At 50.3% G+C, this 11,718-nt stretch overlaps 1 protein-coding gene across 1 annotated transcript in view; it reads right to left on the bottom strand.

Moving 5' to 3' along the window:
• cd34 (CD34 molecule) overlaps window positions 1-9,469 on the bottom strand; it is an 18,652-nt gene extending 9,183 nt beyond the window's left edge. The window contains exon 1 of the mRNA XM_079742053.1: window positions 9,141-9,469. Within this exon, the coding sequence (XP_079598179.1) occupies window positions 9,141-9,228 (88 nt within the window). The 5' untranslated portion in view covers window positions 9,229-9,469. The remainder of the gene's footprint in view (window positions 1-9,140) is intronic.
• Between the last annotated feature and the right edge of the window lie 2,249 nt (window positions 9,470-11,718).

Raw genomic sequence — 11,718 nt, 5'->3', positions numbered from 1 at the left:
TACTCCTCCTCCTCCTCCTCCTGCTTCTCCTCCTCCATCATCTACATCAGTGGTGGGGCCTTGGGGCCCAGTGGTGGGGTGGTGGGGCCGGGTGCTGTGGCTGGCCCCGGTGGGTGTTCCCAGGCTTGTCGGCGGTGTGCAGGGGGAATGGTTGTGGCAGTTGAAGCGGGGCTGGCTCATGGCTTGGAGGCAGAGTGGGACACGATAGACGGGAGTGATGGTTCAAGTTCTGCCTCTTCAAGCAGCTTGTGGTCCAATCCATCAGCAGCAATTATACGCTAGGGCAAAGCCAGGGATGTTTTACACAGCCATGTCAGGGTGCATTTGGATTTTTCCTAAGTGCTTTTTACCCTTAACTATCCCCTGGTGGAGGAAATGTAATTCAATAGGATTTTGCACTTCCTTTCACATAAACATTCATTTACCTTTTGGAGTGTTTTATTCAGAATGACGCTCATAAGGACACTTCCTATATGTGTTCTGATGGCTGACATAGCCCAAACGGGCAATGTAATCCCCTTCATATTCCACTCAACACAGAGCGCATGGGGGGGATTTCTTCCTCAACATTATTGAATATCTGTAAAGATCCAGCCACCGAGTCTTACATCCGATAGTCACTCATATGCCGAGAAATATCGTTACCATCTGAGAAGGGCCAATGAGTTAAGACGTAAGTCGTTTTTTAACCACCGAACTGTCAAGTGGTTTGAGGTTGCTAAACAATCCTCAAAACAATGTGTTCGCACTTAACCAGAATAAAAGACTGAAAGCCTTCCCTGACAGTCCCTCCGATGGATCCATGCGGTGCCTTGCTGTTCCTTCATGAATGTGCTCTTTCCACTGGAATGGCAGGGCTGGGATTGCTCTCTGTTTTTTTATGGCCCGTGTTTCCATAGCAAACAGGGTCTCCATGGCAGATGTGGGGGGGCCAGGGGCTGGCGACGTGACAGCCAGAACCCCAGATATCTCTTCACCGAGGCTGCACACTTTAAAGGGGTGGGGAGGGGTTGATAAGTTGTGGAGGCTGCATGCTTTACTTTGTTCTATACTATACTATAACCAGGTCTACTTTCAGCCATCATCCACACCCCCAAACATTCTCTCTGGGCTTCGGCCACCTGGCTCTCGTGCGACCCTGGCATGTAGGAGGATCTTTTCATAATAGATACTAGTGTGTGTGTGTGAGTGTGTGTGTGTGTGTGTGTGTGTGTGTGTGTGTGTGTGTGTGTGTGTGTGTCTATGCTCTCAATATGTGTGCATGTGTTTGTGTCTCTGTGTGTCTATGCGTCTGCACACTCACACACTGCACATCTTTACTACGAAGTAGCAATGAGGGACCTCCAATCTTACCTCCCCCTGTCCGTACCTCACCGTAGCCACCGAGAGCCTTAGCAGCCTAGCTTTCTAGCCCCCTAGCACCCTAGCACCCTAGCCCCCTAGCCCCCTAGCCCCCTAGCTCCCTAGCACCCTAGCACCCTAGCACCCTAGCACTCTTTCACCCTGGTCAACCAGCTGCTCTTCCATGTCTGAGGAGAGGTGTCTTTGGTAAGACCGGGGGCGGGGGGGGGCGAGTAGGTAGTAGAAACATGGCGGCGGTCCTACTGCACATGGTCTTCATAAGGACGTCTCCTTCTCCTTTGTGGGTGAAATAACTGAGCCGGTAGAGGGGAGGAGAAGTGCAGCTGCCGTAAGGCCCCAACCGCCCCCCGAACCCCACCCTCAGGGAGCCCTTCACTTCCTCCCGTTTTTTTTACACTACAGCCTCCGTCCACATGACTCGGTCCTCCACCCAATCCTCAGAGATAACACTGTAACCCTGAACACCTGCTCCCCCCCCCACAACCGGCCCATTCCTCTAAATCCACACACGTTCCTATTTTTCCAGATGTGTTGCAGCCGCGCCCTGGCGTCCGCCCTGTCTCCCCCTCACGCCCCCCGCCCCCACCCCCACCCCTCCCTCCCTCGAGTCCTTCACGGGACAGTCACGATCAGTAACCCTCGGGTCGGGTCCCAGAGCCCTCCTGGCAGTGTCCAGGGCCTGCGGGAAGCGTCCTGAGCGTGGAATGCTCCTGGAGGGTGGACTGACTCAAGGACATGAGGATCTCGTTTTGGGGCCCGTCAGCACTGCACACTGAGGTCCATTCATAATGCTCAGGAGCTTCACTACAGGTCAGTGGAGTTCCACAAGGCCTCGGGCCCTCAGCCCCAGGCCACCACGATTTGCACGGATAGACAGACAGGCAGTGAGACAGACACAGACAGTGATGATCAAGCTGGACTCTGCTGCGATAGAACTACGCTTGTGTAACCACGGTGACGAGCTCACGCATCCTCTTGTGGATGGAAGCCTGCCACACTGTACCAGAGGGGTCTTCGTCCCAGGGTTAGTGGTCCACGACGGCAAACCTGAGTAGTGTTTATGTTTCTGAGGCTAATGGTGGCAGACGTTGACCTCTGTGGGCCCCACCCACTCCTCTGGGGTTTTTAGACAAAACACAAAAGGGGGGGACGAAAGAAAATCTCGAAAAGGAATTAACAACAGCTCTGGAATGTTTGCCACGCACATCCTATGACAGGATGTGGCTGCGACGGCGCACAGCGTGGGCTGACCCCTCTGTGGTCGGGGGGTGAACATGCTGGGGGCTACAGATAATGCCCACCAGGCCTGGGATTATGGACCCACCTAAGCTATGTCAGCTATGTCATGGCCTGTGTGGCCGTGCGGCAGACTGGAGGCAGGCCGGGCTGGATGGCGTCTGCAATGCGGCACGCTGCTATGGGAATGTTTTTATATTATCTTGTTGTTATGATGTGGCTTTTTATTATTGAATATCCAGTCTGAAATGTCAGCACATAATGAGATAAAGGCAGGCACACACACATTCATTGTTCTGAACTCATTTTTTTCTATGACAACCTCTCTTTTTCTGGAGCTAAAAATAATAATACATAACTAAAATAAAAAATAAAAAAAATAATGAGACAAAGTTTTAAGAAGTAAGTAAAACTATCTTGTTAGTGCGACAGGCTGGTTAGCCGCGGGCAGCTGGTGAGAAGAGGCTAACAGCCTAGCGGGCTCTGCGCGGCGCCGGGCTGTGTAACAGCAGATGTCTGCGGACACGTTCAAACGCCCTCCGGTGACATGAGCCTCTGGAGAGCGGAGCAGAGGATATCAGAGGGCAGCCGGGCCTCATAGAGAGATTCAGACTAGCAGCTAGTACAGAAAGGACAGAGAAGGCTATTCCAAATAAATGCCGGACACTCACTCATCAACAACCGGTCTGACACATACACACACACACACACACACACACACACACACACACACACCCACACACACACACACACACATACACATACACACAAACACACTTTTCTGCTCGCAAGCACACATGCTTGTGTGCTTGCAAGCATACATGCAAGCATACACGCACACATACATACACAAACACACACAAACATTTTAAAATTCTGAGCAAAACACCACATATTTCCCTCTCTGGAGAACCTCCTATATGGCAACACATATATGAGCACAGCCCCCCAAACAAACACCATCCAGTTAAGATCTATAAAGCAACATTGTGCTTTCAATTAGTCCCCATAAACATCCCAAACGACTTGCTGAGCATTTATTACAAGGAGCAATTATTATGGCAGCAAAAGGTCCCTGCCAAGGCCAATTAGCTGTTCTTGTTTCCTCTGTTGGTGAGCAGAACTGGGGGTTGAAATGGGTTTGGACAGCCGCGCTGTCTCCACTTACTTCACAATATGCATTCTACCTTCACCCATCAGGCCATTTATTAAGATCCAGCAATGAATGTGTGAAAGCTTAAAGCCTGTGAGACACGAGAATTTCTGGAGGAATCGTCTAAAGGAATTCTCTATGATTGGGCATTAGAGTTTGCGCTGATCCATGTGCAGAGTCCTCTGTTGGGAGGGAATGGCTTCCACCTCCCCCCTCCCCACTCTTTACAGCCCCAACATCTGTAAACCTGCAGCTGGGTGCCAGGGGAACAAGGAACAACATGCTCACCAGAACACAACTGCAGTCATTTGGAGGGAAAGGAAGATTTGAATGTCGGTGCGCCTGCTATTCATTAGCACTGTTTCACTAGGTAAATATTGTTGCTAGATGATGCACTCCTGCTCACTCTTACCCCGGACCCCCATCCCCACCCCCCTCTTTTCCCTGGCGGAAGATTAGCATTGGGTGGTGACAACTCACTTTGGGTTTTGTTATGATAAGTCTACATTTCCCTGGAAGAGCTTGACTGGCTTCGAACGAAGTTCATCAACTTTGGTTCCCTTATCGCAAATGTGGAAAAATCCCATGCAGACGAGGGATGTAAAGGGAATCCAGAGTAAGGATGTGGCCGTTTACTGGACCGCTCAAAGTGATACAAAGTGTTTGTTGGCGACCGGCTCCACCAAACTGAGAATACGATAGTGAGGCTGAAGGCAGTGTGTCTCCAAGGAAAAGCTGCTTGCAAGCGGTCATGGATACTCAGCCTTGACTCCAGGTCCAGCGAAACACACGCCCTGGGGGCTGACATAAGACTTCTCTCTGCCAAAGGCTTATGTAAAAGGCCCACACCCGCAATGGATGACGGCAACCGAATGCTTCCATCACACCATTGAGCTGGAGGAATGCTGGGTGATGGGCCAAGGCCATGAGAAAGACAGTGGCAATATTCTGGCCCTTGTTTGTGTTGGCAGAGACACCCGGTCTGACTGAGAACCGGGGCAGACATTCAGAACAGATACCCGTGATGTGATGCGGGCCTTCTCTCCGGCCAATGGACCCTGTGTTCTCTATTAGGTGTTCCCCGAGGAACTCTTCTGACTGTCTTGAGGGAGTGAGGGTGAGTGGGTGCTTCAGTAAATGTGGGACTCCTTTGTGTGTGGCCACTGGGTTCACAGTCTCAATGTTCACGGCTCATGGCTCTGAATGACTGGACTGTATTAGTGGAAGGCGATCAAAATGTCAATCAACTGCTGTGACACAAAGGGGGAATAGTGGGATGATTCAGTGACACATTAGTGGCATGCACGGACACACACAATCACACATGGGACACACACGCAGACACACAGATACACACAAAAAACACTCACTTATCTGCCATCTAGGACAACATACACAACACAATATCGACTCATCAATACCGCTGATATCAACCCTCACGTGCTCACTGGTCGATTCCTGTAGCCGCATAACTTCCACTCAAAGAAATCAGTTGGAAAAATATATATTTTCTGGGACAAAGGAAAGAATTTCTAGCACCGGTTTTCCCCCAAAATCTTTTGAGAGACTCTTCCAAGAGGCGTTGGATTACATCATGCGCAGACGAAGCGACCGTACCCATTTCAACACTACATACTTGTGGGCCGGCAGCCGGGCTGAATGGAAGCCATGGGAAGCAGGAACATAATAAACTAAAGCAGCGTTGGTCAGAGAGGCTGTTGGACTGGACGGCTTCAACGTGAGCAGGCCGTTGGCCCCGCAAAACCAATCCAAACATGTTCGTCACAGAAGTGCTTTTGACACATTTCTGATGCCTTTCCTGCTCTCTCTCTCCTCCTCTCTCTCTCCCGCCTATCACATCAATGCTATTGCTTGAAAAAAGCAAAGTGAAATATTTCCATTTTCATCTATGTATGTTTTGACCCCCTTGGTGATATTCCCAGATAAATGTAAATACGGCCCTAAGAGTTCAGAAATTCAGATAACCAGGTTTATACAACGGGTAGAAACTAAAATAACATTGCTAGCGTTATTTTGCCTTATTGCCAATGTTGTGGTTCTATTTGTGTTGCATCATTTCCCCTTGAAGCATGACTTCTACCTCCATAAATGTGCTTATTTGTATGTGTTTTTTACCGTAAATGGTTCCCATGGTTTCCAGATTCCTCCAATGGCATTTCTACGTTGGCTTTGGTTTATTTCTGTGTGTGTGTGTGTGTGTGTGTGTGTGTGTGTGTGTGTGTGTGTGTGTGTGTGTTGCATACTTGGTCCATGTAAATCACGCAGAGTGTTTGTTAACACAACCCTGAGATCAGCTGCCTCTTCCTTTGGCACTCATTGAGCTGGTGGTGACATCACTGATGTCACCCACAGCGGCAATCCAATGTGGCATGGATTAAACACACACAAACACACACAGACACACCCACACACACACACACACAAAAGAACCAGAAAGCAAGAACAAGACAGGAAATGTGCTGCGACGACATCTGTGTTCTATTTCGATGGGTGACATGACAAAGGGACGACTTCATGTGCTGTCGTTCCAAGAGCAGCTGAAACAAAGTGAGAAACACGGACACTTCCTGTCCAGGCTCCCTAAATGAGGACTGACCTCAATGGCCTGGAGGCAACAGTGGGTCTGAAAGAGCAGGCTGATGGCATCTCATCAACTGCACTTGATTTGGGAATCAAGAATAGAATATTATATTATATTCAGTTTATCCAGTATATCCCATCAGGCTGAACAGAGACAACCCTCACTCGCTCCAGATGGAATTTTCTCTCCGGCATCCAATCACATCCGCTGTATATTACCGCTCTGACCTATCCTCCAGACTCCCGCAGCACTGTGCACTGCAGTGGGCCAGTTCACACCGTCTCGGGGGGGTTGAGGGGCGGTGGCTCAGCGTGGGACGGAGGCTGGGTGTACGCAGCGGGGCGAGACGGGTCAGGTAAAGGTATGGCTTGTGACAACACCACGGTGCAACCTCTTAAAATAGAAAGTGGAAACGCTCAGCCTTTAGACCTTGAATAAAGTGGGGCATGTCACACCCGACCATGAAGAATGTCAAGAGGGGAAAAGCAGGAATGGAAGCAGCAGAACTGGAACGTGAAGCGCGGCCTGGCTGGATCTGACCGGATGGACGTGTGGCTTTTGTAACGACGGTATTGGTGCACATGGGATCTTCAAAGGGGATCATGTTTAATCGAGAAGGTCAAAAACATAGAGGACTAAAGTGAAGACATATTTCTGTGTACATGACTTGCTGCATTTCTGTTGTGTACACGCGGGGAAGAGGGCGTGTCCCTTTTAATGCGATTTCCACTTTCATTAAGTTAGCAGCGGTTGGACTGCTGGACACACGCCATGACTGTGTTGCTCTGAAGTGGATGCACCAACGTTTTCTACCATCACATGATGTTTTCCTCCCCTTCACAAGTCAAAATTGCTCCTAGGGGGTTAGTTCCTCCTCATCCAGGGGAGTTAGGGGCCGTGTCTTATGGAGTGGATCCGTCCAAGTGTGTCCGTTTTACCAGTCCTGAGTGGGTCTGGAGAAGTCATTAGACCGGGACGGGAGGCCATGACAGAACCAGCTTACGTTTACAACCGACGGGACGCTTACACTGTCCAAGCCCTACATCACCCTGCAATTTGAATCACACATACACACACACACACACACACACACACACACACACACACACACACACGCACACACACACACAAACGAGCGCACACACATACACACACACACCGCCCGCACACATACACACAGACATACGTACATGCACACTCCCACACACGCACACGAGCAATAACACTCACACTCACACACAAACACGCAAACACACAAACAGATGCACTCCCACATGCATTAGCATTAGGACTTACAGACAAAGTCGTTATTCGGTAGACCGTCTTGCACAAACAGACACACACACACACACACACACACACACACACATATGAAGATATGTGGCTTCCGTGTTTACAGATGGAACAAACCTCTAACCTGACGGGGTTTTAATCAGTGAAACACGGTCGGTGAGCCCGACCTCGCCGGTTGGTCCGGCGGGGAGCGGAGGAAATTGCCTTTCTCTCCCTTTCAATGTAGCTGCGGCTCTTAATTTGTTTTATTCATTTTTCCAGTGTATCAATGTCGACTAAAACACACACAAACACACACATCCACACAAACAGATGAACATTCAAACGCACACAGGCACAAACACTCCCAGCCGCATGCAGGCTCCACCCAAACTACACTGCAGGACGTAGTGCATAATTACCCTCAACGGTAACTTTCCCCTCCTGTGCAGACCTCTTTGTGTCTGCAGCCGGCCCTGGTGGTGCTGTGGCCCAACACCCCCACCTCCACCAACCCCCCCCGCCCAGCCCCACCAGCACCACCATACTGCTCTCTGCTACCCTCGCTGTAATTCGCCATGAAACGTTCCCACCGTGCCTCTATGCACAGCACAAAGCCGGCGCAGAGCTCACACACACACACACACATACACACACACACACACACACACACACACACACACACACACACACACACACACACACACACACACACACACACACACACACACACACACACACATACACACTCTCAAACACGCACACACACAAACACACACACACACAAACACACACACACACACACACACACACAAACACACAAACACACACACACACACACACACAAACACACACACACACACATAGACACAGACACACTCTCAAACACACACACACACACCACACTCACACACTCACACACACACACACACACACACACACACACACACACACACACACATACACACACACACACAAGCATAAAAGAGCAGTTAATCAGAATCAGATGAATGAATTTGTCATCATAGCGGGGACTTTCCTTTGTCTGTCATTTCCCGAGAAGAAATCAACAGAAAAGGAGAAGCGGGAGACATCTGCCCTTGTGTCTATACCGTCAGTCTCATTGGTGTGTGTATTTCGACTCTCCATCTCGTGCGCGACACGTACAGCTGCAGAGTGCCACTCACTCGGCCACACCTCAATTTACTACTACAACCGGCGCGACCCACATCTGCGACGACAACTCACCAAAACTACACCTAAAATAAGAACTACAACTAGATCCATACTTACAACTACAGATAACCAGACACACACACACACTCACACAAACACACACACACACACTCATTAAGAGCATCATTAAGAGCAAGAACTACAACCCCAGCATGAGACCCCAACCATGAGAGCCGTTGTTCTCCAGGCTGGAGGGAGAAGGGAGAGGCAGGTAAAGAGGGTGGGAGGAGAGCACGGATCCCGGTAGAGAGAGAGAGAGGGAGGGCGTGGGGTACTCACTGTTGAGCAGCAGAGCTCCCAGCAGCAGCAGCGCTGCACCAGACATCTTCTCCCCGGCTCCATTCATTCTCCACATGGCGGTGGCCATCGCGCTCCTAACACAGCAGCCGGCGGCAGGGAGGGAGGGTGTGAGGCAGGGGAAACGAAGGGGAACACTGGAGGCAGAGAACAGGGGTGGGGGGGAGGAGAGAGCGCGAGAGCGATGCAGCGGGCGAGGGGAGCGAGAGCTAGGGAGTGAGGGAGTGGATGAATGAGTGGGGTGGCTTGGTGGAGAGGTGTGGATGAGTCTGTGTGAGTGTGGAGGGAGGGGGGGTATGGCTGGTTTCCTGTGTCTGTTGGAGCAGGGCAGAGGAACAGGATAAAGAGCAGCATGCGTCGCTGTTGGTTTTTATATCGCCCCGGCGCTTCTCTGCCCCCGCCTTCCTCCTCTCTCTATCTCTCTCTCTCTCTCTCTCTCTCTCTCTCGCTCTCTCTCTCTCTCTCCCTTTACCCCCCTCCCTCTCTCTCTCTCTCTCTCTGTCTCTCTGTCTCTCTCCCTTTACCCCCCTTCCTCTCTCTCTCTCTCTCTCTCTCTCTCTCTCTCTCTCTCCCTTTACCCCCTTCCTCTCTCTCTCTCTCTCTCTCTCTCTCTCTCTATCTCTCTCTCCCTTTACCCCCCTTCCTCTCTCTCTCTCCTTCTCTCTCTCTCTCTCTCTCTCTCTCTCCCTTTACCGCCCTCCCTCTCTCTCTCTATCTCTCCCTTTACCCCCCTCCCTCTCTCTCTCCCTCTCTCTCTCTCACTCTCTCTGTTCCCCTACCACACCCCTTTTCTAACTGACTGTCGTTAAGCCAACATCCCAATGCGGCTGGCCCTCCCTCTTGCCTGTGTGTGTGTGTGTGTGTGTGTGTGTGTGTGTGTGTGTGTGTGTGTGTGTGTGCGCGTGCGCATATGTGTGTATGAGTTGCAGTCGTAGTACGATGAGGTAATCGCTGCATGGGCTGTGTAGCATGTACCAATTCAATAAGTCAAGCTTAAGGTTTGTATCGGACGCAGTTGTATCTATTGGTATAGGTTTGTTTCCCACTTTGGCCTCGGATTTAAAACAAGAAAAACAGTAGTGAGACCCTCCTGTATACAAGTCTCTTGATAGGTCGCAGCAAACTTCTAACAGATAACTTTCCAAAGTTCCTTGGATGAAGATGTCTTTATAATAATGTCTGCTTGTGTTCTGTGAATCTAAATGTTTCTCATTCATGTTAAATAGACTGTAAGAGCAGGTAACACTGACTCTGTTAGTCCCAGTGTGTTCTACGTTCTACGTCTAATAGATTTAACATGATATATTGTGCTATAATATGAAATAAGAGACAGTGGACATATGACATAGGACAGAGGACATTGGACCCCCACCTGTCCCTCAGAGACAGTGCTTTAAACGCTGTGTATACGACACATTTGCAGAGAGAGGCTTACATTTACAATTCGGGCATTTAGCAGACGCTTTCATCCAAAGTGACTTAAAAGCACATTTGTCAGAAGAAGAAGAACCGATTTATCGCTGTCTGCACAGTAAGGATGGTTCAATGTGGTACACAATCACTAGGTTAACCCAATCCCTGTATACAACAAACTAAGCTAGGATAAGATGCTACACAACTAAGTACTTTTTTTATAAAAAAATAAAATAAAACTGCCAGGACGTACAACATACTTTAAGTGTGTGTGTGTGTGTGTGTGTGTGTGTGGGGGGGGGGGGGGGGGGGGGGGGGGGGGGTGGAAGGGTCTGGGCTTGGCTGAGGAGCTCCCGCTCTAACCGCTGTGACGCTGCACCTGGCAGACAGGAAGCCATCCCCCCCCTGCTGCTCCACGCTGAGCCAATAGCAGAGAGAGTTCAGTTGGACCCAACGGCCCAATCCGGAGCAGCGGCCCCGGCCTCACCCTGGACGGATGAGGAACGCCGTCATTGGTGTTGTCCGGAACAAAACACCAACACAGCGCGCTGTGTGGAGCGCACGTGCACACAGACATGCGCACATCCGCCCGTATTCCGGGGCGTCGCAGTTAGTCGTGAAAGCGGTGACCTCATCGCACCCCCAAACACATGCTATTTCACAATCACAACCCTATCCCCAACACGGTACGCTGCGCTGCATACGCACATGGGCTGCCTGCTTTGTTGTGTGTGCAGATAGAGGCTTGTTGCTGGGTGTCGACTGTAAGCCTGTTCCCATTCACACACACACACACACACACACACACACACACACACACACACACACACACACACACACACAAGCATGCACACAGACACATGCACACGCAGACAGACACCCATGCGCGCATGAACAAACACACATACACTCATACACACACATGCACACACACACACACACACACACACAGACACACACACAGGCAGACACACACACTCACACACGCATGTACACACGCGCAGACACACATACACAGACGCATACACACACACACACACACACACACAACCGCACACATACACATGTATGTAAACACACGCAGACACACATACGCAGACACATATACACACATGTATGCACACACACGCAGACCCACTCACACACG

This window comes from Pollachius pollachius, assembly GCF_949987615.1.
Source record: "Pollachius pollachius genome assembly, chromosome: 8".
NCBI classification, from domain to species: Eukaryota; Metazoa; Chordata; class Actinopteri; order Gadiformes; family Gadidae; genus Pollachius; species Pollachius pollachius.
This window is presented reverse-complemented; position numbering and strand designations above follow the sequence as displayed.